Here is a 26,583-nt window from a genome sequence, read left to right on the forward strand (position 1 = left end):
GTAAAGTAGCAACACTACCTGAGCTAGTGCAGGTTTATAGTAGGTGTGTGAATGATCAAAAAACATCATAATTGGCAGAAATATATTTTTGCTAAGGGTCCCATGGCGGGACAGTGACATAGCACAGGTAAGCAAAGAAAATGACCCCTGGCTTATTATTGTAAAAGCCCAAACCGAACAGGTGGCATATGAGGGGGAGTCATGATACAAAGTCACCTAACTCACCTCTCCGCCATGGCCGTCAAAAATCCCAAAAATGGACGGGTGGCTCTTGTTGACGGCGTCTGCGAGCACATCGTAGCGGTCCTCCATGTGGTCTCGCCGCCCTTGGATGGAGTACACGGCGACGTTGTGGCTCTTCAACTCCCACGTCTTGGCGAACTCGGCGTCCAGGACGTCCAGGCCACCGAAGCGCTCGTTCTGCATCATCTCGGCCACTTTCCCCTTGACCATCTTGACGGCGTCGCGGCTCGACTTGACGATGGTTTTCACTTCGTCCGTGTGGAAGAAGTAACTCCATAATGCCAAGCTGATGCACAGTAGGAACAGGGTCTCCGGTCGGAGAAGAAAATAACGCATGATACGACCTAAGAGGGACAGCAGGGTCATCGTATCCTCTATCATTTATTATGGTTTACACGCGTAGGGGAATCGCGGCAGGTTGTGCGCGTTTACGCCGGCCGATTTCACTCCATGGCTGGCGTGTGCGGCGAGGACCGCTCGATGGGGAACAGGATCATTTAACCCAGAAGATGGACACTCGAAGGGGAAACGACACTTCGGTTCTCGTGTTATTCCACCGGTGCGTTCGAGCCGTTCACACTTCAGCGTTCAAGCCCGCAGTGAAAGACGCTCAGTCCGTTGACCATTTGGGGGTTAGACAAGTCCACCACGCCGGACTTCAACGAAGACAGGGTACCGGTGACGGGTCGAGCTATGGAGGTGTCTGTTTTTTTGGTTGTTGTATTTTCTTTGGGCCAGCCAAGTGACCGTTCCCCTCAGTCCCTTAAAATAGCTGTTTGCTGCGCGTCTTCACATTCCCAGCTGCCACACTGGCTGCGACCGAGCACTGCAGCTGACTGAATACATGGGCCGTGATGCCTTCATGTACACTAAGTTATCCAAAATGCATTCCGACAGTTGCTGTCACAAAATATAACAACCTAATATATAACGACACTAAACAAGCGTGAGTTGTTAACAGAATACAACATAGTAGTGGTTCCATAGTAAATCAACGTGTAAAATTGTTAGTACCAGTCGCCATATGAATATCTCTCTCATCCATTATTTATTAAATTAGGCATTAAAAGGTCACTATATAGTTGATTTCAAGCTATTAAACTCAACGTACAATACAATATTTTGCTAACGATTTTTTCCCTAACAAGTTTGGGAAAAAAGTGGAGCGAGAACAATTTGAAAACCACAGCGTTTTTAAAACACCAAGATTTAGAACCAAATAAATTGATATTAGTGTTGTAAGGTTTTGGAACAACCTCAACAAATAAATAATGGCGTTATAGTTTCAGATAATTATGAAATAAGTTAATTCAGATAGTGGTCTGTGTGTTGTGACTGGTTGTTCCTTCACTTATCTTGATAATAAATAACCTACAAGATCATTCTAAGCATATCATACAAAAAAATAAGAAAATAAAAGCGGCACAGTAATCAGTATACAATGTGGTTTTAAAAAAACGCGCACACACAAATGTACGCACACGGGTGTACGCAAATACGGGCACACGACTGTGGTAGTGTGCAGATATTTCCAACTGTCCTGAATGCGTCGTAGTGAGTAGTAGTGAGTTTGACCGACAACACTATGCCTCGATAGAACATTATTTCACCCCATGTGATAGATATTTTACTCTAATCTATTTACTGTCTCGAAAATCGTCCATGTCATTTTTTGTTCATTACAAACAATGTTTGGCTAGTTTTACTCAGGCGCACCCAAGGCCGCTCCAGGTCCTCTAGACATGGGTGACGTCACTTAGCCTTTCTCCACGGACCTCGATGGAAAAAACGTGGACCAGCTAGAGTGTGCTGGATTTCATTATTTACTAACGCTCGTAAGTATCTTTGCGCTTTACTTACTATAGTTTCGACTTTCGGGGTTTCTATTGTACTGTATCGCATCGTTTCTATCACCAATGTCACTCCTGCTTACTATCCGAACAAGTAATAGACCTTTTAATGCTAATGCTAATGCTTAGTGTTTGACACTTGCGCATTAGCCAGAGGATCAGTGTTACCTCAGTGTTCTTACATCTTTGTCACTGCTTTTAATTGTCCGGAGGTAATTATCCACACATTTCTTATTGTGCAGCATTGTTCATTTTATGGGCGTGCCGCGTAATAACTGCCAAACAAGTTATGCCAGATGACTCGCTGGTGACTCTCGATGGCACTAGTCCGAGCAACAGCATCAATAACAAAAACATCAACAACTGTTGATTGTGTCCGCAGGTTTCCTCACAAAACTTTCAGATAACCAAGAATGGAGTATATGCAATCTGTTTCCACAAGCACCCAGGGAAGAATGTAAGTAGTCAACGTCTTGGGTGTAAAACAATGACGTTTCTAAATTAATATCCGGTTATCTTTTTCCCCCTTTTTATTGTTTTCTTATGGGTTTTTTTAATAGTCATTTGAGGGTTGCGAAAGGTCGCTAAATATAGTTAGCAAATCACTAAGTTGGGAACTATGACCGTTTTTTAGCTCCTCTGTTCACAGATGCACTTTGAATTATGGAAGCCAACACCCCCAAACAATTTTAATGTCACAAATGAAATGATATACGTTTTTAATCGTCCATGCCTCGTTGGTGCTTTACATGATTTAAAAAAAACAACTAAATTAATATCTAACAAAGACTGATATTTACTTTATATTAATTCTCCTATATTTCGCATGATTCCTAAAAGTTCTGGTACCGTAACTTTCATTAGGAGTTAGCCACTATAAATAACGCTTGACTTGAGTTGCATGAACATTGTTCATGTTCTATTCAATTTTTTCCAGCCTGTGCTGCACTTGTGGAGTCCCAATTCCTCCTAACCCGGCCAATATGTGCGTGGCTTGTCTGCGCACTCAGGTTGACATATCGGAGGGAATTCCCAAGCAAGTGACAGTGCATTTCTGCAAGCAATGTGAACGGTATGTCCTTTGTCAATTTTTTTTTTTTTTTAACCCTAAAGCGATTTTATGAATCATGGACTCAAAACATCATTGCTTGGCTCAATTTGCCTTCTCTTTGCAGGTACTTGCAGCCTCCAGCCACATGGTTGCAGTGTGCTCTAGAATCCAGGGAGCTGCTCACTCTTTGTCTGAAAAAAATTAAAAGCTCTATGACCAAAGTACGAGTTAAACTTAGTAGCATTTCCATTGATAATTGAAATTATATATTCACGTCACCTGAGTAGGCTGGTAGTGACGGAATTGTGCTGTTTGAATACACAAATGCTGTTTGCAGTATTTCATGCATTTGCAACACCCATCTTCCTCTAGGTGCGTCTTATTGATGCTGGCTTCCTGTGGACAGAGCCTCACTCAAAAAGGATTAAGATGAAACTTACCATCCAAAAGGAGGTAATGATCAATTGATTTAGAATGCTCGTTTATTGACTATTCTCATGCTTGGGCCAAATGGAAATATACCCTAGATGTGGTCTTCGTGCTTTTCGACCAACAGAGGCGCTATAAGAACCTTCTTACATTTGTGGTGGAATTTTACAGAAAAACAGCGGTAGGAAGTATGGCGGTAATTGTGTGTTCTTGCCTTACATATTCCTACACAGCTAGTTCATTGCGCATCATTCATAACCTTAAAATGTCGTATATCTCAGTGTATTGTTAACCAATGACCCTCTGCACATTGCAACAAACACAAAAGAAAAAGATTTCTCATAAGCTCCATTGAACGTACTCTGCATGAACCTTACTCCAAAAAGAAGATAACCACAATATTTTTCCATCAATCCATTTTTAGTACTGCTTAACCTGTTCAGAGTCGTGGGGAAATTATAAATGATTGAAGATTGCAAGTAAAAGTGTAGACCCACGTTGAGATGAAAACTGTTTAGGATATGGTCAAGTCACATTTTCATAGACAAACCCAAGTCAAGTACAAACCTAAGTTTACGGGTCCTAGATTGGCCTGCCTGCAGTCCAGACCTGTGTCCCATTTAAAATGTGCGGCGTATTATGCCAGCCATAAAATTCTAAATTGATGATTATTTGCTAAAAACAATGAAGATTATCAGTATCAACATTCATATCTTGACTTTGTAGTGTATTCAATAAAATATAGGTTGAACAGGATTTGCAAACAATTGTATTCTGTTTCGGTTTAACACAACATCCCAAATTCATTGGAACTGGGTTTGTAATTTACACAAAAATGTAAATACTATTTTCTATTTGTATGTATTTTACTTACTAAATGGTGTCAAGATGAGAACAGCAAATATTTAGCGCTCGTAATGATGACCGCTGTGCGGCATGCTGCCGAGCAGATGGCCTAACCTGTAGCTATCGCTTTGGCCTCTGCAGGTGATGAACGGTGCCATCCTACAGCAAGTCTTCGTGGTGGAGTTTGTCATCCAGGCTCAAATGTGCGACGACTGCCACCGCGTGGAAGCCAAAGATTTCTGGAAGGCCGTGGTTCAAGTTCGACAGAAGGTAAGTGACTATGAGCTACTACGATCACATTTACTCAGGTGACTTTAGTGGATCAGTGAAGTTGAAAGCAAAAATATTCAGTCTATAAATTGAACACCACTCCATGAACCATCATTCTGATTCCGGACTCTGTGTGCTAATTTCCCGGTAATTTATATTACACCATATGGAAAGCGCTTTGTTACAGCTCCAGCTGTTGTGAAATGCGCTAGATCAATAAAGTTGTATTTTATTGCATTGTATTATTACCCTCTTTGGGGCATATTCTATATAAATGAATAATCCCTATTATGAAGGGATTTATTGCAGGTACATACTGTAGCTCAACAGTTGGTGCAGTTGCTCCAGATTGGCAGACTTTTACTTTGTAGCATCTGAAATTAGACGGACACAAAAAAAAGTTTATTTCCACTGGAATACATTTCCTTAAGGTGTTTTTGTTTGTTTGTTTTTAGCATCTAGGACTGTAAAACTGTTTTGACGGCCCATTCTCTTTCGGCTGTACTGTTTTTGTTAATGGATGCTCTTTATTTCCGACAGACTCTTCACAAAAAGACATTCTACTATCTGGAGCAGCTAATCCTCAAGCACAAGCTCCACCAGAACACCCTCAACATCAAAGAAATTCATGGTGCGTTGTCCATTAGGATTCTTTTTTTATTTATTTATTTATTTTTTTTATTTATTTGTTATTAATGGTATGTTAATGTTGGTCATAATGGTGGTACTTGAAGAGACATTTTTTGAGGTGGCATTCAGAGTAAATTGGACAATAATATGCGACATAAGGCAAGGCAACTTTCTTCATTCGCTCCCATTGACGGGTATATACGTCAATAAGTCCATTCATTTTACCGATGCTGGCAGTGAATGAGTAACCCAATTGCTCTACATGAGTAAACATACGTTTAACTCATTTACTGCCATTGACGGCTAAAGACGTCCAAGATGCTTTTTTTTTCTCCACATCTTAAAGTATTTGTTACATCATGTGGCAGCCATCTTCCCTTATGTCTTTGTGTTTTTTGCTCATTGGCTCAGCACCATTTGATGTTCTTGCCTCTCTCTATCTCAGAGGGCATCGATTTCTACTATGGCTCCAAGCAGCACGCTCAGAAGATGGTCGACTTCCTCCAGTGCACCGTGCCCTGCAGGTAAGCAATGTAAACAAAGGCCTACCCGGCGATGAGGAAACATTTCACTTATTTATGGGAAGCTTTAATACCTCTTGTGAGTGTGGAGACAAGAATTGGTTTGGGATGTTTGGAGCCGGTGTAGCTTACTGATAATTTGTGATATTACAACTTAAAATCATGCGTCAGAATGTGGATTTTTCTATTCGTGGTCCGACCCGGTCCCCATCAAAAGACCATTTAGTGCGTTCGTTAAGAAAACTAAGCTGATGAACCAATACATTTTCATTCAATATGTGCATTCTAATTATTATAAACCTTTCTGAGCCCGGGTCAGATTAGCTCTAAATTTGTTCTCAAAATCTCTGTCTTTGCTCAACTCGACAGATCAAAGGTGTCCCAGCGCCTCATCTCTCACGACATCCACTCAAACACCTACAACTACAAGAGCACGTACTCCATGGAGATAGTACCTGTTTGCAAGGTATATTCGTACACTCGCACCAGCATACAACTTTCAAATAGACACGATGTCATCAAGTTGGGATGTTGAGATCAAATCTGATCAATAACCTTCAGACCTTGACTTCAAAACTGATTTGAAGAAGCTCAATGAGAGCCACTGAATAAAAATTGGTTTCACTGTTGCAATACTTTTGAATGAGAGCCTTGATACCAAGATAGTTGCCACATTTTTTTAAAGAGCATTTTAGTATGCAGTCTTTCAGTTCAACAGTTTGACAGTCCTCATTTGGACACTGACTTGTCTCCTGTTGCCAGGACAACGTCGTGTGCCTGTCGCCGCGGCTGGCGCAGAGTCTGGGGAACATGGGTCAAGTGTGCGTGTGCGTCCGCGTCACCAGCACCATCCACCTCATCGACCCAAACACACTGCAGAGTAAGTTCAGGCTGCATGTATTTTTATGGGGGAATATTATGAGGGAAAGACAAGTATCGACCAACCATAATGAAGCAGAGTAACCCCCCCCCATGTAAATTTGATTAAAGTGTGTATAAAAACATTTATACATGGTCTCTGAATCGAAATGTGTCCCAATACTTTTGTCCACACTGTCCGCGCATCAGTGAACCAGATGCTTTGGTAAGATGCCAGTCAGTCAGTCTGCGGCCCTCATGGCATCCTCGTCACTGTCTTCCACGTGCTCCCAGTCATGTCACGGCGTGATGCGCGGAGGGCGGGCTCGGCGGCAAACATATTTGTTATGCAAGCCGTCATCGCTCGTTAGCGGCAAGGCGGCTCAGGGGGGGGAGCTGCTTAATCAGTGAAAGTATGGCGGCAATTAGCCGCCGTGCAATTTTCCCTTTTCTTTCCGGTGTAATTTGACGTGTTCCTCAGCGGAATTTTGACATTTTGATCAGCGCATGCTTATTATTAATTACTCTTCAAAGGCCAGGCCATTTTTGAAGCAGAATTCAGAAATGGCCTCAAGGCTCAGGTTTTTTTTCTTACTAATTAACAGCCCATATTTAATTTATTTCCTCAGTATTTGCTTGTGTTGACCTTTTTTCCCTCTACTCATTGCTTTGATTTCTTATAGTAGTGCTGTGTGAAAGGGCTACAGTTTAAGGGAGTTAAAGAGCGCATCATGGTTGATTTATTTATTTTACGCAAGATATGTAGTAAGCCACATAATTGGAGCATCGCCGCTTTGTCGGCTTTGCGCTTATGACGCACAATTATGCTTATTATATATTAAATCCTCTCCTCTCACTCTCAGTTGCCGAGGTTGATGGCAGCACGTACTGGCGCCAACCCTTCAACAGCCTCTGTAACCCACGGCAACTGGAGGAGTTTATCGTTATGGATATTGACATCATCAGAGACCAGAAGTTGGCTGCTGGAGCTGGCATGAGGTCCAATAAGGTGAGCGGGGGTGTTTGTGTGTGGTTACAACAGCGTGCATTCTGGGGGGGGTGTCGGGGGGCATTGCTATTCTCTTGGAAGCAAAATCAATAGTGTGCCATTACATTATTCCTGAACCTGCATGTGGGATTCAAGCCAGCATGATAGAAGTGTTCTACTATCGATTGCAGAGGGAACAATGTTTTCCCTCACACAGCTCTCAGAATGCATTATTATTATTATTATTATTATTATTATTATTGCCATTATTATTATTGATGCTCCTGTCACAGTTAATTGAACCTGTGAACATAATTTATTACAGCTACAAAGACAAAATTTTGACTAAGGCCACAATGTTTTCGCTGACTTTATAAGGTTGCTCTATTTCTTTGTGATGCACTTGATGTGTTATGTTGTCGCAGTGCTGCTACTGGGACTCGCATATTGCCAACCGTTTTAAAGCATTTTGACTGGTCTTTCAAGACCCACAAAATATTGTGGTCAGTGACAATTTAAGAGAAAAATCTACCAAAGAAAAGTCCACTCTCTTCTTTCATCAGAAAAAAAGTCAAATTTTCATTTGACAAACTATTTAGTAGTAGTAGTATTTAGTAGTGTGTGCATACACATGTATGTATATATATATTACACCATCGCTTCTACTTCTAAATTTATTTTTTCCTCTTTAGTGACACTCTTTACAGTAAATTTACATTTTGATCAATCGTGTTAGTTGAGATGGTTGAATTTCTAGAGGTCCGTTTTTGATGATACATGGTGATCTCATCCAAAAGAGACCCAGTGCTGCCACCTGCTTGCCATAGTGTTTTTTTTTTTTAAACTTTCCCTATCTCAAAGATCAAACCATACGTAGTTGACCGCAATTACAGATCCCTTCCCCTTGAGTTCAGTTGTATTTAACTTTCATGTTTAATTCATTTGCATTTTGTTTTTAAGAACTGTGTCGTCTACTTTGGTACAGTTTATGTTTGGTACTTTGTGTATATGGCATTTGTGTTGAACCATTATTTTATTTAGTTTCTTTTAATTGTTCTATTATTTAAATTAAAATTGCATACTATTACAATGGCTTACGAGACAGTGTCAGTTCACCTCCTCTCCTTCTCCTCCAGCACACTCTGGCTGAGCTCTGGGTACAGAAGACTTCTGAGATGGACACCAGTCAGCAGTACCACTGCCGCACATTCCTGGGCCACCTGCTCAACATCGGAGACCTGGTCATGGGGTGAGTATGGATGACAGATGATAGTGCCTCTCCATTTGAGAAAAAGTGTGATTACAGGCTGCCGTTTTGTTCCCGACAGGTATGACTTTGCCAATTCCAACGTCAACGACGAGTTCTTGAATAAGATGAACCCTCATCATATACCTGATGTGGTAGGATGTCTCCTCACCTAAATGCTGCAGCATCTTTTTTTTTTTTTAACTTTATACTGCCCTCTCATGCTGAAACACAGTACTGATGTGAGGGCTTTCAGTCGTTAAAAGATCAACTGGACTCTTAAAGGTGCTGATCAAGAAGAGCTTCGACCGCAGTCGCAGAGTGAGACGCAGGAACTGGAAACTTCAGGAGATGGCTAAAGATCAAGAGGGCATGGATACTGATGATGAGAGGTACTTCAGTATTTTTTTTTTAACTAAAAAGATAGCCCCAGATTGGCATCAGCTCAGATTGCCACTCTATTTTTTTTCTGTTGGCTGGCAATAGTGGATATCCTCTCTTAACTCTGCATTTGTGTCCTCAGACAATTCCAGGACTTCCTGGAGGACCTGGAGGAGGATGAGGCTCTGAGGAAGAATGTTAACATCTACCGAGGTGAGCATCTGCCGTCTTTCCACATCTGCTAAAATTGTCCCCATGCTCTAACTGTGTTGGCTTAAAATGTCAATGAAAATATACTCCCTCCCAGATATTTAGTGTCGTATGTATGTATATGCAATGGTGTTTTATTTAAATAAATGCAGGTTGACTACTGGTACATCGCAAAACATTGCTCTCTTTCCTTGGAGTTTTTTTTTTAGACATTCATTGCCTTTCAGTCGTTCTAAAACCACTGAAAAAGAAAGGTGTTTTTTTTTTTTTTTCAAATACCATCAAAAGTAGAAATAGAAAATTTCTTAAATATAGAAAATAGTCATTCTTAACAGCCCAAGTAATTTTTCCTCTTTGTTTGTTTTTTTTTTGTTTGTTTTTTTAAGTTAAACAAATTCTCTTAAGTCAATGTTTACAAACTGTTCTTCAAAGTCCTGGAGGACTGTAATAAAGTAACAAACTGTACTTAAAAAGTCAAACATTTATTGGAATGAATTTAAAGAAAAAAGAAAACAGGGTGTTTGCATAGCTATAAACTATAGCTATTTACTTGATGTTTTAAATGTAGAATTTTTTTTTTTAATTCAATAATTTTTTCACACACAGCTAGAGAGGCCACATTATTTTAACTACTCTTTGAGAATCACTGGACTGTGTGTGATTCAAATTTATTTACACATAACACATTCTTGCTCATGCTTCTATTGTTACCGAATTGCTGAATGTTCATTTCAGATGCCTCCAAGATCCCAGTGGAGAGCGACACGGATGACGACGGCGCGCCGCGTATCTCCTTGGCAGAAATGCTGGAGGAGCTCAGCCTTTCGGACGCCACGGGAGGCGAGGGCGACGACGTGATGGAGTAGAGGTCGAGAATGCTGATAAAGCCACGCCGCAAGAGTTGAGCTAAAGCGACTCATGATTTGCAATTCACAGATTGAGACTCAATATGTTGTCGATAAGGCAGTTACTGAGCTCATCAGCGCTTCTGCCTGCATTTTTTTCCTAAAGAAACAGCATTATCACCAATCGGAAAATCATGTCATATTTTGAATAAATGGGACTGTCACTCTTGAAAATAAATATTCATCTATACGCCAACTACTTTGGGATGTCTTGCTTGAAACATCCACCAGAGAGCGCTGTTGTAGCATTAAAGGCAAGAATCGTGGGAATAATTTCACTGCATTGGGCAAATAAAAAAAATAAAAATAAAATAGAAGTCAATTTTTATTAAGAGTGGTTTTTTTTAATCATTCTTAAGATTTCCCTTTCCCGGATGTCTTTTTCCGCCCCTATGACATTTTTTTCAGTAGCATAATTTATCAATTTCAACGCCCTAGTTTTCACTTTAAATATTTGACAGGTTGTGACTTCATGTCGATTCCTATAGTTATTCTTCTCCCGTAAAACACAGATCTGTCAATCCTTTATTTCCTAGCTATGTGACTCCATTTGTTTAGTGTGACTTAAAGTGAATTTCCCCCTCTAAATATTTTCAGTCAAATTCTGACTCTAAAAATGAGACCAAATCAATTCCAGCCATTCCACTTTATTTTATTCATCCCCGGGGGCAACTTTCCTTCCTGATCTCCACAAATCACATGATCACAGTCCCTGACAGTCAGTCAAAACTCCCTCTTTGCATCTCACCCGAAGATGAACCAGGAACCACGTTAAGGAATTGTGACCACTCAAAGCTCTTGTGTGGATTTGCTTTTTCAACCGGTAGTGTGTCATCTGAGAACCTTGATTGTATCTCTGTTGTAGGAAAACAAAAGACAACATTGTAGTGTCAAAAAAATAAAAGCTAAAGATGGCATGCTTGTTGAGCGCATGGATGGATGGCATTCAAATAAGTGAAGTTAAGTGCCATGTAGGTGCTCCTGTAGATACATTTGTTTAAGACAAGGAGTTGACAAAAGCGTCTTAACAACTCAATTATTAGAAGGGATTTGAGTAGTTAATTTATTACACATAATGCGTGTGATCTCACGCTGGAGGAATGAACCAGTGAAATCTGGTTGACGCTTGAGGAAAAAGGGAGTGCTCGTGCCCTCCCTCCCAAAACCTGAACTGTTATTTGATCTTGGGAAAGTGAATGAAGCAAATCGCATGGGTGGGTCTGAGTGTGGATGGGGGAGTCGAACAATGTCCCATCACCCACCTCTCCTTGCTACCTTTACATGTTTGCAAACTGAGGCCGTGTAACCTCCGACACCCTTCACGCTGAATTTGGAGTCGCACTCGACTCAGCAGGTTCACAGCTTTGTTGTTATCTCACTAAACCGAGATGCATTTTGGTTTCGAGATGTTTAAAATTGAAGTGAAAAGTTGAATTCCCTGCATCGAGACTACAGCGGTGTGAACCTGTGCGTGACCATTTGGCCATGGTGGCGCTGCCTGTGTTTACATATCAATAATGCATGATGTTGTTGTCAAGGGTAGGAACGAAGACGGTCAGCAAAGTGTACAGATGGCCAAGTAAGATTTCCCAACTGTCTTTTTGTGGCAAAGTAATACCTCACCTCATGCTCACTCTCCGGTAGTTTGCAAGTCCATGCCAATGTGCTTTAATAGATTAATGGCTTTGAGCTGGCCTGTTTACCTGCACTCACTTACTATGATAAGTAAAGCTATGCCATATAATAAGCTTGTAATGCCAACTGTGGTTGAGTAGTTAAGGCGTATAACTTACTAACCAACCCCTAACTGGCACAGTTCTTTACTCCCCTGGGAAACTTCTCACTGCTCCAGATTGACCTGCCTAAGAGACTCTCCACGCTTCACTTTTTAATTATTATTTTTTCTGTATTGTAAAATGATTCATTTAAAATTTGAATTGGTGATGAATTAGGTCCCAACATCACTAATGAAATGGTCAATTAATTAAAATATATTGCACGTTTTGAAGGATTTTTTTTTTTTTTTTAAAAGACACCAGGTTTATCATTGCCATCACAATTAAAGTTTAGGGACCAAAAAATCAAATTACACGTGTATTTAAAACAGCCACATAGCTTATCATTGAGTCAACTATCTTAATGCTATAGCCCAAATTAGGAAACATCTTAGATGGGCTTTTGAATAGCATTTATGATGCAGTATTCTAACATTTTAAGCAACAATAGAGCAAAACATGTTGATAATTAACAATATATTTTGATCATCTGTAAAGCACTAAAATGAAAATGATGTGAAAAAAACTGTTTAAATCTCATTACTGTTTTTTTTAATAACAAGTAATCGTAGTGAGATTTTTCCTCTTTAAAAAAATTGTTGTAATATTGGGGCTTCAATAGAATTCTATACTACTGTCTTAAGGCACCACTGTTCAAGTCAAGTACAGATCCCTGAAAAATCTACTTCAGTACACAGTCAAGTTCATAGTCCATTTCACTCTAAAAAGTCTGTATTTGACAAAGTAAAATTTCAGAGTAAAATATTCAGCATAAAGTTCTCAGAGTAAGATTTATGCATAATTTTATGCTCGATGTTCTACTCTCAAATTTTACTCTGTTTACAGGGACTAAATATAGTCTTTTTAGGGTAAAATGTATTCTACAAATTTACAGTGTGCAGAGCAACAAAAATATTTGTACTTCCCACCATGGCGTGTTCATAACTGAGAGGCTTGAATATGACGCAGAGCTCACCGCGTCACTGCGGCGCAACCTCAGCATCAAAGTGGTTGCAGAGGATGCCGCGCGCAAAAGTTTCCAGGTGCGTTCAAATGCCTCCGTAAACCCGGGTATTTTGCATGCGGTTCTGCACCTGTCAGCCAGATGAGCAGCTGTTGCGGTGGCGATGGTGGTGGTGGAGCAAAGCCATACAGCCAGTGGGTGTGGTGTCGTTTGTTGTCTCTCTGCACGTTTTACCACATGTAGGCTTGACACAAACTAGTGAGGCAAAACACACACACCTCCTCCCGGTGCACCGCGAGAACGGTACCAGCGCAGCAGCAAACTGGCCGCGATCGACTTTTATAAATCGTCATAACCAGGATACGTCACTGCTTTCAAGGTGAGTGGCGAGTTTTGATCATTTGGCACTTTTACAACTGTTGGTATTTCCAATGATCATCGTTATCATTTAAATGAGGTAATTTTGTAACATGTAATTTAGGCTATAAAAATATTACCCACGCTGCGGCTTGAATTTATTCAAATAGACATTTGTATGACTGTAGGGTTATAAGAAGATTGACATACGTTTTCTGAGTCGGTAGTAAATTCTAGAATACGCGCACCTGTTGGCCACGCCCCCTCGCAACTCAACCCGTTGCTTTGAAAGCCACCGGATTTAATAAATTGACTTTGTACGTGTGTTTCTGGTGTGTTTAATTTTCATGTTTTGGAACTGTCAGTTAATGAAAACTATTTCTCTCACAGACGTATTTAATTTACTTTAAATGTAGATAAACAAGGAAACCATATCATATTTTGAGACCACTGCTAACTAAAACCACAGGGGAAAAAGTGGGTAATAATTTTGAATACATGATCATTCACTTTTAGATGGTTTCAAAATGTCATTTTATTTTGCCTGCCAAATTTAGAAGTAGTCTGAAATAAAGCATGCGGACCATTTCTTTGGAAAGATGCATGAGCAGTAAATATTTGCTTATTTATCTCTTCAGCTAAATTCATAATTTAATCCAATTTTCTTGACTTTATTGATATGAAGATTTATTTTCCATGTAACATTTTATTTGCCAATTGTTACCACGTTATTTTTATTTTGTTTGCATAAATTTAAAAAATATAATTTGTGGTTAGAAAAAAAAAACATAGATGGGAACAATTTTAATAATCCAATTAGAAGTTGATATGAATTCACAACGTGGCGCTGTGAATGATTGGTGAGCACATCTGCTTGCTATTCTGAGGTTGAGGTTTCAAATCTGATATTCTCCGGGTACACAGTCTTCCTCCTACATGCCTAAAATATGCATGTCATATTCTCTGAAAAGTGAGTGACATTAATTTGGGTTTACAGATTGCATTTATTCTGTAATTATTTTTTTATTTCTGTATTTATATCGTGTTTATATAAATTCAGTTCTTAAGAAGTGCAGTCTACATGTTTACACCTATCACTCTTTCGTGAAACTGTTTTGTTTGCATGATTGTTGTAATATGATTTATGACAACACTGACTGACTTGGTCTGAAGCTTACAATAAAATGAAGCCGCACACACACACACACGCACGTTTACACATGCGAAGTAAGTTGAGTTCATTGGCACCATCCAGCACTTGTATCGTAAATTTTTGCTCTAATTCAAAGCAAAAAAAAATAAACAGCGGCCGGCTCGTATGTCGAAAACCTCATGAAGGACGGGGTCACTCGTAACTCAAGAAATGAAATGAAATTCGATGAATTATGTGGAAGAAGATGTGAGTCCAAAGAATGACATGGAATAATAATTATCAGAGCAAGAACAAAGAATAGGACGAAGGGAATCTTTAAATTGCGAGTATTACCTACCTCTAATCTGCATCAATCCATCTTGCAGGATGACCTTCAAGAACTTGAGGGAGTACCTGGCCTGGCTCTACTACCAGTACCTTCTGGTCACCGGCATCTACGTGCTGGAGCCTTGGGAGAAGTCCATCTTCAACTCGGTCCTGTTTTCGGCCGTCGCCATGGTGATCTACACCTCCTATGTCTTTGTGCCCATCCACGTGCGCCTGGCGCTGGAGTTCTTCTCCGGCATCTGCGGCGGCCAGCCGGAAAGCACCATGGCCCTCATGAACTAAGATGGGTCGCAATTACCTCAAGAAGCCACATTCACTTTACAAGGACGAGCATCGATTGATTAACAATGAATCCGATTGTGTGGTAATGATTATCGATTAATCAACTTTTGAAGAGATTGAGACGCTGCTTGATTTGCTCAACTACTCATATCCTAAACTCACTAATGGTTAACGTGAGGCCTGAGTTGATCCACATTGTTAACCAAAACAACAGCACCAATGTGAAACGTCCTGCACAGTCTACCCAGGTTCTTGCTGTTTTTTCTGCATTTCTATGCAATATTGTCATTTGGTATGGATAGAGACCGAGCCCTTTTACAAATGGTAAAAAAAGGCAAGTAATTGGTGGCTTTCCAAAATGTTTACAATTGCGTATATTATATCATTAATACCATAAATATTCCACAAACTATTACCTTTAAACATAAATGGCTTATAGGTGATTTGTTTTGGGGGGGGTGGGAAAAGTAGTAGAAATGCGCGTGATACGCTCCATAACAAACCAGGCTAAACTTAGCTTCTCCCTGACATACAAAGGTTAAAACTGGATAGTTGTACAGCAAATAATGGAGGATAAATTGAAAATAAAAATAAGCGGTGAAAAGGTGCAAATAACTGAGAGATTATTGTGGCCTTTCTTTTTATTTGCACGAAAGGCGCTAGCTCACGAGCTAGCTCACGAGCTAGCTCACGAGCTAGCTCACGAGCTAGCTCACGAGCTAGCTCACGAGCTAGCTCACGAGCTAGCTCACGAGCTAGCTCACGAGCTAGCTCACCAGCTAGCTCACCAGCTAGCTCACCAGCTAGCTCACCAGCTAGCTCACCAGCTAGCTCACCAGCTAGCTCACCAGCTAGCTCACCAGCTAGCTCACCAGCTAGCTCACGAGCTAGCTCACGAGCTAGCTCACGAGCTAGCTCACGAGCTAGCTCACGAGCTACAAAGTCATTCACGAGATAGCTCACAAGCTAGCTCACCAGCTAGCTCACCAGCTAGCTCACCAGCTAGCTCACCAGCTACAAAGTCATTCACGAGATAGCTCACAAGCTAGCTCGTGACCTACAAAGTAGCTCACAGGCTAGCTCATGATCCAGATCACGACCCAACTCACGACTTTGCACAAGACTTGGGCAAATGGTTAAATTAAATTAATTTGTAAACTGTTCTGTAAATTGTGGCATCCGAAGAAGATGCATTTCATATAGCTAACCTAACCTAACCTTAGTGGTAGAAATGTTGTAGTTAGTCTAAGTAACTCACAATTGCGCCAGATAGCCATTGAGGGGAATAAAAGCAAGCAAGTTTTTCAATAGTTGATTGGAATGGGATGACTCCTGCTGCTCTCAAATACCATTTTAGCCATGCACAAAAAAAAAAACAACAGGAAAACTAAAACTCATAACGACGTAGTTCAGTATCTTCATGTATAATGCATTTATAAACAAATCTCTGAATTCACTTTACAGCGTTTTTTAATGTTCTATTCACTATGATGCTAAATTAAAAATACTAAAAGCTACGCAATGAATCCAAAGCGTTTTAAGATGGATGTGGAATGTTTGCTTTTGAATAAGTGGGAAAGAGTCCACCACAATGATGATCCTGATATGTGCCTTGTGCCCTGACCTCCATCCCTCCAGTGTTTTAACTGCCGGTATGCCAGGAAGGTGTGCTCGTCACTGAACACCAGCAAATATTGATTCAGCACGCCCCTAGCACTGTACGCGTGGGGTTTGGCTTTCGCTTTGATAAGACTTGACTTAATCTGCGGCTTACTCAGCCCAAAAGGGAAATGTTTTGTTGGCGCATGCTGCAGCTTTAAGTTGCCTGCATGAAAAGCAAAGCTCTGCACGCCCTATGGTTGGTCTACCAGGGGGTCTCAAAAACGTTGGTCCCCCCTCCCCATAATCCTGATGCAAGCATTGCTATCTCATGTTTCCCTGAATGCCATAGAAATTAAAATGACGCGTCTTTTTGAGAAAAGAAAATATCAATTTATTATAATGCTAATTCATATGTATTTTTTTTTTCCACCAGTCCTTTGCAAATTATTTTGTGGAACCCAGTTTGAGAATTTCTGCTGGTGCTAACTTCACTTTTTAATCACACACTTGTTTGATTTGTGATCTTGATGATTGCCTGTTATTTATACAAAGTTTTATATTTATATACTGTACTGGTAAATGCTTGGCTGGTTTCAATGTCAATTACCACACTTTTTCAAAAAATATTTATTATGTTCTCTTGTGGCCATGAAACAAAACCGTACAGTTTGCTCCAACTTCATGTGCTTTGTTACACATGTATGATGAATAAAGAGTTTTTGTTTTTAATCGCCAAATCACAAATAAAGACATTCAAAAGTGCTCTTGTGTATCTCATGTGCAGTAACTAGGCAGCAGGCACTGGATCTTTTTTTTTTTTTTTTTTTTTTAAACAGGCACATTGCTGGCACAATAGCGTTGATTCGCACAATAACAGAGCAAGTCGCCAAACCTGTTCTTGACCGGTGATGGTGATGAATGAAAAGCCTCAAGGGCTTCACTTTCTACTCTACTATGTTATCTGCATATGTTGGAGTTTATGTGGGGGGGCGGAGCCAGCAGTTAATGTTTTATCCCGTCTTCTCTTGCTCCATCCATCCATCCATTATCTGATCTGTTTCTCCTCACGAGGATCATTTTTAAAAAAATTGTTTTTCCTTTTTTGTTAAGTAATGATGCACTTTTCTTGCAAAATTGTGTCTATAATGCAGGAGAATCACCATAACAATTAATTTAATAAAATAAATAAATCAATTGAGCTGCACTGTAATGAAAAATTGGGTCTCTTGTAAATGGACACCATCTTTTTGTAGGAACACAAAACCATTAAAACCTTCTTTTGCAACCTGCTCAATTCCCTTTCCTTCAACAAAAGACAGTTTTTCCTGCTGGCTTGTTCTCGACTTGCGTCTACTTTATGAAGTAGCCTACCTGTGTTTACACCTTATTTGGGTCAGAGGTCATCTCTATCGTTTGCCGCCCGTGACAGTGGGTAACAACGACAGGTGAGCTTCTGTGACACTCATACAACTACAAGTCTCGAAAGCCCGAAGAGGCTTTAAAAAGGAATATCTCGTCACATCTTCACACACAAACACACGCACCAACACCACGAAAATACAGAGGGGGGAAAAAAACCAAATAAGGCACAACCCTGTGTGTGTGTGTGTGTGTGTGTGCGTGTGTGTGTTGTTAGGCAGTGTAGTGTTTCACCTCAAGTCTTTTGATCACATGCAGTATTGTCAAGGATCAAATAGCTTTTGTTGGATTAATAGTTTCCTCCCGGTAATGTAAACATGCATTTGTTTTTACAAGTTCTGCTGAAAATGTAGACAACAGGCAACGAGAGCGCCACTGCCAACTACTGGAGTGGAGATGCGATTACACTTTATTGTAGTACAGCGAAAAAAAACCCATGCACTTATCCCGGGTTATTTTTTATTTGAGGCTGAAAAATATTTTATTTTGATAAGTGACCAGCTTCTCTCCGTTATATCAAATGTTTGACGCATGTCAAGATGCTAATTGTCTCGGTCGGTACGGTTGCATTACGCTAATATTAAACCCGCAAGCTAGCAAAATGAGTTAAAAAACAAAAAAAAAACGTACAAAGTTCACTCACACCCATGCTGGGCCTTGGGGGGAGTGTTGGTATAAAAAAAAAAATTTAAAAAAACACTCAGTTGCTATCAGTCCTCTCTGTTTCCACAAATTCCATTTCCTTCCTTCCCTTGTGTCATGGATCCCCCTGAGGGTGTGGGGTCTCTGCCAAGCCGAGCGTGTCCACGGTTCGAACATTCACCGACAATGAGCGTCCGATTCAGACGGGCAGCAAGCAAAAAATGATGCGTCAACCAGAACATCAAAAGCAATCATTTGTCCTGCCAAACTAGCAAACATACAATCGTGCAAGGCTCATATGCTTAACGTCAATAGCAGCCGTCGCACAAAACTTAGAGCAGCTCAGATATAACAGATAAGACCAAGAGCTCAAGTTTGGCAATGGGTGATTAAGGGGATTAGCAGCGCTCTTTGAGCTAGAACTTTCCGCCGGATGCTCAGTGCCGGCAGAGATCTTTGTTCGTTCTGTGAAATGGTGTTTTTATACAAGAAAGGCTACAAATTGGGGAAGTTATCTGAATGGCTTCCTGTTATACCTCACATAGAAAACACACTCTAAAAATTCATTCATTTTGCTAGCTTGCGGGTTTAATATTAGCATAATGCGACCGAGACAATTGGACCCACCCTTACCTGAACCGAAATGATGTCAGACTGAAACATTAAACGATTATTATTAATCATTGCAATGTTTGAGCAGCACAAGTGGTTCTGCTTCACAGTGCAGAAGTTCCAGGTTTAAATCTTGATTCTGGCCTTTCTACGTGGAGTTTGGATGCTGATGTGTTTTTTTTTTTTCGGGTGCTTCTGCGTCCCACATACATATTTGCATGCTATCTGGGAAATGTCATGTGACGTATTAACCATTGTTACGTCCTTCACTTCACAGTTTTGCTATTTCAGACTGGTGACGGCATCTCCGTCGCAGAATCGTTCAACATTTGCGCAATTCGACTGATGTCGGCAACCCAAGTGAGGACAACCCAAATATAGAAAATGGACGGACTGATTTTCAAAGCAACGCAAGAATTTCAAACTATCCACTAAAATTGTGAGCTTTAGTGGCCTGGCCTCTGTCCCAGAACCTTCTTTGCTGTGCTTTGTCCCACCTTAAGAGCATGCTAGTTGCTTGGTGGTTGGAAGAATGCCCTTTCGTATCGGGTGACCCATCGACCGAGGGCCCTTACTCCTGCTTCTCGTATCTCGTGTCACAAAAGCACCTTTCTGCGCAGAAAATGAGGCCACAGCACAGTGGTTCTGCTTGGGTCCGATCCAGCCTCTACCCTCGTTGGATTTCAGACCCCCCCCCCCTTGTTCTTCCAGCAGACAGCCTCATTGGTGGGCTTGTTCTCTTCTTGCTGAGATCAGATGGACCCAGAACACCCGGGGATGCCTTCAAGTCAGAGAATAAATGACCACACCACTTATGCATAACTTGGTGAGTCTTTATCATTTTACACTTTTTTATCGAACTGAGTGGTTATCACCCCTGGCAATCATTTTGCTGGTTAACAAAAAAATTGGTTGCTACAATGTGAGGGATTCAGAGGCAGGATCAAACTTGATTGAGAAACTTTTCAAAGCCCTTTCCTCTTTCTGATGGATCCATTCTTAGATCTCGCTCAAACATGAGGCTCATCTCCAGTCAGTGGATTCTACTAGTCGTCGTCACGGTGACGCTCACTGCGATGTCCTGCATTGAGGCCAAGACGACACCCAAGCCCAAGTACCAGCACACCAAAAAACCCTTCTCTCAGGTCACAGTGCACACACCGAAGCCCAAGATGGGCAACATCCCTGCCGAGCCGAAGCCACTGCCCACCTACCCCAGTCATGCTTTTCCTCAGGACCACACAGTAGGCACGGAACCCCCCAGTGTCGGGCCTGACAACTACACTCTGGATTACAACGAGTGTTACTTCAACTTCTGTGAGTGCTGCCCACCTGAGAGCGGACCCCAAGGGCCAAAGGGAGACAACGGCCAGACAGGTAAGGAAGCAAAAACGATTCTACTGAGCTACTTTGTTTTTTCAGTATCTCCTGCATTTTAAACTTGTCGTATGAAGGGCCACCGGGGGAAAGAGGCTTTACTGGATCGGCTGGCCCCCCTGGACCACCGGGAACGAGTGGTTTTAAGGGGATGAAAGGAGACAAAGGTACATTACAATTTCTAAAAACTTGGTCCCAGGCATGAACATCTATATTCTGTAGATCACCAGAATTGTTTGGATTCTTTTTCCATATCATCTAATGTTAGGCAAAATGAACGGGTGTCAATTATAACGGGCCACATTGACCAATTTGAAATTCAAATGGCAAAATAGTGCAATTGAAAATTGGATAGGACTAAATGTGACAGTCCTAATAAAGTTCAGGTCCCATGTGGAGGTTATTTAGTTATTTATATTTAAGTTTTGAATCTGATCAAATAACCATGAAATTTGGGGTCCCTCAAGGGTCAGTTCTTGGACCCTCTATCTTTCAGCATTCATATTGAATCAGGTGAAAAATTAGTTTCAGGTTCCAAGCAGACCAGGAAAAGCTCATCCATGGTATTATCTCCAGGAGTTGACCAATTAGAATGATCTTCTGACTGGACTCCCTCAAAATACCAAAAGACCATTACACAGCTGTAGCTCCTTCAGAATGGCACGGCTCAGGTTCTGACCAGAACAAAGAGATCTCGGAGTATATTACTCCAGTTCTTAAGGCTCCCAATCAGCTTTAGACTTCAAAATAATGCTACTGGTCTATAAATTAATATTTTAGGAACTGAATATGTTAACTAAATAGTAATGGAATGTAAACATAGGTTTCTGAGGTCTGCAAAGCCCAAGGTTTGAAGCAAACATGGTGAGGCATTATTTAACAGTTATGCCGCACACAAATGGAAATGGAAGATTCTTACCATTAAGCTCTTAAAACATTTTTAAAAAAATTTTAAGTATATTTTTTCTTGCATTGTTGTAAGCTGTCTTTAATTAATTATAAAAAAAATATATTTAGTTCTTTCCTTGCTTTTTAAGCGTAAATTTAATTATAGAAGCACATTGAGTTACTTTGTGCATGAGATGCGCTATATAATCAAAGCCACTACTCTGTATTAAATATAAAACACTCAAGTAGTAGAAAAACAGGAAGGACCAGCTGCCTGTTCTGCAAAAACTGCGGAATCACCACCAAGTCAAGCATTAGTAATGTTTGCTCAATCCAATGTTAACTTTATTTTGTTTTATTTTACATTTCTTTTTGCTAGGTGATAAGGGTGAAAAGGGAAACACTGGCCCAAGTGGATTCCCAGGAGTTCCGGGGAAACCAGGGCATAGAGGTACACAAATTTGACAGCCCCAAATGAGTGGTTGCAACACGCGCTAGTGCAGGCGTGGGCAAACTACGGCCCGGGAGCCACATGCGGCCTGTTAAACGTTTTAATCCGGCCGGCTGAACGTGAAAAAAATTAAATAAAAAAACCTTGTTAATGTTTTATTTCCTAAATACTCTGATGTGTCAAACAGATATTTTGTTATAATGCTTTTGTCCATTTTCATTTAAAATTAAATGTATTTTTTTTCTCAGCTGAGGTGAGGTTACCAAAACCCTTCATCCATCTGCTCCTGGTTCGGCCCCTCTGTCAAATTTTAGAACCCTATGTGGCCCGCCAATCAAAAAGTTTGCCCACCCCTGCTCTAGTGGTTAACAAGTCTTTCGCTTCTAGTTCTGACTTATATGATGAATTTACAATTCCGAATGAATGTCTTTAATCTGCAGGTGATGTTGGCCTAAAAGGAGTGAAAGGTGAGGCGGGCATGCAAGGCGTCAAAGGCGACGGTGGTCAAAAAGGTCAACCTGGACTGAATGGGACTGCTGGTGAAAAGGGAGAACCGGGCAAAGAGGGGCCGCCTGGACCCCCTGGAGTGATTCTTGGTCCTAAAGGAGATAAGGGTGATAAGGGGGAGTGCGGCACGTTTGGGGAGCGGGGGCCAAAAGGTGATCGCGGAGACACTGGCTCTCCGGGAATCCCGGGAGCAATGGGAATCCCGGGGATCAATGGCAAGCATGGGGCTCCGGGTCCCATTGGGGTCCGTGGGGATCCTGGACCTCCTGGAGCGCAGGGAGAACCTGGGGTGAGAGGGGCGCAAGGTCCACAAGGTGTTCGAGGAGTGCAGGGGCCAAAAGGGGATCGAGGTTACCACGGGATGAGAGGGGAGCGCGGAATGCGTGGCTTCAAAGGGGCGAAGGGTTCGGGCGTGCCTCAGAAACGCTCGGCCTTCAGTGTCGGCATCTCCCCAAGAAGATCCTTCCCACCATCTGGCTTCCCCATCCGTTTTGACAAAGTGTTCTACAACGAAGAGAACCACTTCAACGTCAGCAGCAACAGCTTCGTGTGCGTCCACGCCGGGGTGTACGTCTTCTCCTTCCACATCACCGTACGGAATCAACCCCTACGCGCCACGCTGGTGGTGAACGGCTCGCGACGGGTGAGGACGCGGGACTCGTTGTACGGCCAAGACATCGACCAGGCGTCCACTCTGGTGGTGCTGCGTTTGGCGCCGGGCGATCAGGTGTGGATGGAGACCCTCAGAGACTGGAACGGGGTGTACGCCAGCAGTGAGGACGACAGCATCTTCTCCGGATTTCTACTTTACTCAATGTGATGGTGAACGTGCCCTCTGATCTAGCGGGGTGGCAGCGGAATGAGCACGCTTCCACTGTACTGTACTTTGTGGTGCAAGTCGTGTTGCAATTCATGGACTATTTAGATCATTGTTAACTTTGTTCAAATTTTGTATTTTGTGTCATGCCTTTCAATAAATTTTTTTTTTTTTTAAAGTCCAGCAAAAGCTGGTCATTTATGCTACTGCAAGATTACAACAAACCCTACCTTGGAAAATGGCAATTCCAGGGTACACAATAGGGTTCTGGGGCACAACAAAACCTCCAAACAGGATCCACATGGAGGCAATAAGGGATCCAAAAGACAACATGAAGCCATTGAGCATGGTACTAGTATTGAGATATTCACATTTCACACCTGCCCTTTTGATTATTGGTTCTACAGTTGTTCACATAGCTGCTGAGGGACTGTTATTTCTCATTTAGATCATTTTGGGGATATAAAAAATAATAAGTCTTCACACCCATTTATTATTAAAAATAATAATAATAATATATATATAATAATATCATATATTATATATAAAAATATATATAAAAAAATATATTTAATATATATATATATATATATATATATATATATATTACATAAATATCATATATTAATTTTATATATATATATATATATATATATATATATATATATATAAAAATATATCATATACTGTATATTATCAGTTCATGGTCAACAATGGATTAATCAAGGCACACTAACAATGAGAGTGGAGACTATTATTTAATGAATTGCAGGAATGATATCTTTATTTACACTGTTCAGTTCATCCTATAATCAAGTATCATATATGTGAAATTGGGACGTGACTTAGAACAAATCTCTAATGTGAAGAATTGAAGGCATCATCCTCAGCCAACGCATGGCTACTTGACTACTTTCATGTCCTTGTCACTCTTCTACTACTTCGGCTTCACTCCACTTGCATAGGCCGAGCTGGCGCACTTTGGCCTTGCAGCTGTACAGGCCTGGTCTCCGTTTGACCAGTGCAAAGTTTTTGGAAGTGGCCGTTCCTAATCGTCTGTCATTCTGGTAGAAGTAGTAGTGTACGGGAGGTGCCGGGTTGCGGGCGTTATACTGGAGACTGCAAGTGAGCTTCATCAGATCCAACAGCAGCAGGTCGTTTTTAGTGACCACCTCTAGCACGGGCTGTGTAAGAACCTCTGAGAGAATACAAGCAATAAAAGAAACAAAAATAAGAGCAGAATACTGATGCTTATTACATTTGTTTATTTGAACACAGATTCGTTTGTTGCTTAATCGCAATCACACTATTGAAAGGATAGAGAATACTTTTTTCCCCTGTTGTGGTTGTCTATGACTCGACAAAAGCAGCACACGAACTCACCTAAGATATTGACTTGAACATCAGTTGAAATCACTGAATGAGTTTTCTTGTCGTCATCCCAAGATGCCCGGCAGGAGTACATTCCTTGGTCCTTCTTGCTCAGGAGGCGCAGGCTCAAATTAGGGTTGAAGCCACTTTGCCTCAAGACTTCCACGCCATCTTTGTACAAAATCACCTCGTGAGGTTGGGGACGGCCGCGGATGCGACAGGTCATGTTTAATGTCTCTCCGACGAGACCAGGAAGCTGCGACACCTGGAGCATGGCCCAACCTCCTGAAGAGAAGAACACAAAGAAAGACGGAGACAACTGAGATTACAAAATGCGTAGTTATGGACGGCATTCAAAATGCCTGCAAATGATTCTTACCGTCCACATTTATTTCCACAGGCAGGCTTTTGCGCGTATATACATTTCCCACAACCGTCTCCCTGACTCCTTGGCATTGAAACGCTCCACTGTCGCTAACAGAGCTCTTCAGAGTCAACATCTCCGCATGGTTCTCAAGCCGCTCGGATCCTTTGAACCACAAATAATTCCAGACAGACTTGCCATCAAGAATGCTGCATCTGAGCTGGACACTTTCCCCAGAGAACACCCGGGAATGACCTGACACCAACTCTGCTAGTGCTCCATAGGAGGTCTCTACACCGGAGGGAAAAAAGAAATAAAAATATTTGAACAAAAAATATATGCACTGACCACCATCATGTTCAAAGATAATTTGAATCGTTTCATACCCGCAGAGACTATGAGTTGTGGTAGCGTGGAAAGAACTGAAATAGAAAAGACATTTATGGAATTTTATATATATATATATATATATATATATTTATATATATATATATATAATTGTGTGTGTGTGTCATAGATGTGGTACACACTTACCAAGAAAGGATATTGTTGCTATCATTGTGACTATTTGGCATTTTCTTGGCGGGAGCCGGCCTTTATTCCAAAGAGAAGGGGAAGTGAAAATATTTCCTTTTCTTTTTTTAACACTTGACCCCCGAACACAGGAATTCCACTTTTCTCACGTTTGATTTCACTTTTAATCTACAAGAACTACAAACAAGGGAACCTTAAAAGGGATTCCCCTTTATTTATGGGGTACCGGAATATATTACAAGACTTCAGCATCTTGGAAAAAAATTCAGAATTCTCATATTAAAAAAAAAAACAAAACAAAAAAAAAAAAAGTTTGAGTTTTGGAAAAAAAAAAAAAAGATAAAATTGGATTCACCAGTTTTATAATGAGGTATCAGTAAAGTTCCCAATGTATTCCTTACATTTCATTGTAAAGGAAAAATCACCTAGTCTACTTCCTTTTGCTTTTTCATGACAAGAATCAACTTGACACTTCTCACTATGGGCTCGTCACGAGTGGAATCATATGATTTAGTCCAGCCAATTAGCTACTGTCAACTGGAGTCCAACCATTTACTGCCACCGACGCATGTAATCATCGCATACATTTTTCAACAAGCAGGCGTGTAGAATGCTCTCACCCAGCTTGTCAGTGAAATTCAGTTTTGCAATGACCCAACACATACCAGGTGGTGGCGTTGAATCACATTGGATTGCTGATCAGCACAGCTTTA

General features: G+C 41.0%; 5 protein-coding genes across 6 annotated transcripts in view; 3 read left to right on the forward strand and 2 right to left on the reverse strand.

Annotated features, from left to right (window-relative positions):
• The window catches only part of ppm1lb (protein phosphatase, Mg2+/Mn2+ dependent, 1Lb), a 38,593-nt gene extending 37,520 nt beyond the window's left edge, over positions 1-1,073 (reverse strand). Inside the window, exon 1 of the mRNA XM_088300280.1 lies at positions 226-1,073. Within this exon, the coding sequence (XP_088156406.1) occupies positions 226-624 (399 nt within the window). The 5' untranslated portion in view covers positions 625-1,073. The remainder of the gene's footprint in view (positions 1-225) is intronic.
• Positions 1,074-1,826: 753 nt separating this feature from the next.
• Positions 1,827-10,624, forward strand: nmd3 (NMD3 ribosome export adaptor). Of its 2 annotated transcripts, none has more exons than XM_088300561.1 (16): positions 1,827-2,078; positions 2,476-2,550; positions 3,031-3,165; positions 3,269-3,365; positions 3,517-3,597; positions 4,561-4,689; positions 5,230-5,320; positions 5,765-5,843; positions 6,210-6,306; positions 6,603-6,720; positions 7,562-7,707; positions 8,823-8,935; positions 9,015-9,087; positions 9,218-9,324; positions 9,456-9,526; positions 10,259-10,624. In XM_088300561.1, the coding sequence occupies exons 2-16, from the start codon at positions 2,507-2,509 to the stop codon at positions 10,387-10,389; spliced, it is 1,512 nt and encodes a 503-aa protein (XP_088156687.1). In that variant the 5' UTR covers positions 1,827-2,078; positions 2,476-2,506; the 3' UTR covers positions 10,390-10,624. The 2 variants fall into 2 exon arrangements, with proteins under 2 accessions (XP_088156687.1, XP_088156688.1); XM_088300562.1 differs by lacking the exon at positions 1,827-2,078 and adding an exon at positions 2,120-2,305.
• A 2,709-nt stretch (positions 10,625-13,333) lies between these two features.
• sptssb (serine palmitoyltransferase, small subunit B) lies at positions 13,334-16,020 on the forward strand. The gene is made up of 2 exons (XM_088300971.1): positions 13,334-13,546; positions 15,043-16,020. Exon 2 carries the CDS (start codon positions 15,044-15,046, stop codon positions 15,284-15,286), a length of 243 nt encoding a protein of 80 aa, XP_088157097.1. The 5' UTR covers positions 13,334-13,546; position 15,043; the 3' UTR covers positions 15,287-16,020.
• Positions 16,021-20,322: 4,302 nt separating this feature from the next.
• otol1b (otolin 1b) lies at positions 20,323-23,604 on the forward strand. Its single transcript, XM_088301051.1, has 5 exons — positions 20,323-20,387; positions 20,565-20,938; positions 21,016-21,105; positions 22,206-22,277; positions 22,718-23,604. The coding sequence occupies exons 2-5, from the start codon at positions 20,578-20,580 to the stop codon at positions 23,602-23,604; spliced, it is 1,410 nt and encodes a 469-aa protein (XP_088157177.1). The 5' UTR covers positions 20,323-20,387; positions 20,565-20,577.
• Positions 23,605-24,367: 763 nt separating this feature from the next.
• Positions 24,368-25,924, reverse strand: LOC148333240 (high affinity immunoglobulin gamma Fc receptor I-like). Its single transcript, XM_088300688.1, has 5 exons — positions 25,871-25,924; positions 25,723-25,758; positions 25,352-25,627; positions 24,985-25,257; positions 24,368-24,799 (listed from the first exon to the last, which is right to left on the reverse strand). Exons 1-5 carry the CDS (start codon positions 25,893-25,895, stop codon positions 24,528-24,530), a joined length of 882 nt encoding a protein of 293 aa, XP_088156814.1. The 5' UTR covers positions 25,896-25,924; the 3' UTR covers positions 24,368-24,527.
• Between the last annotated feature and the right edge of the window lie 659 nt (positions 25,925-26,583).

This window comes from Idiotropiscis lumnitzeri, chromosome 7, assembly GCF_059441095.1.
Source record: "Idiotropiscis lumnitzeri isolate Australia: NSW breed Sydney's pygmy pipehorse chromosome 7, RoL_Ilum_1.0, whole genome shotgun sequence".
NCBI classification, from domain to species: Eukaryota; Metazoa; Chordata; class Actinopteri; order Syngnathiformes; family Syngnathidae; genus Idiotropiscis; species Idiotropiscis lumnitzeri.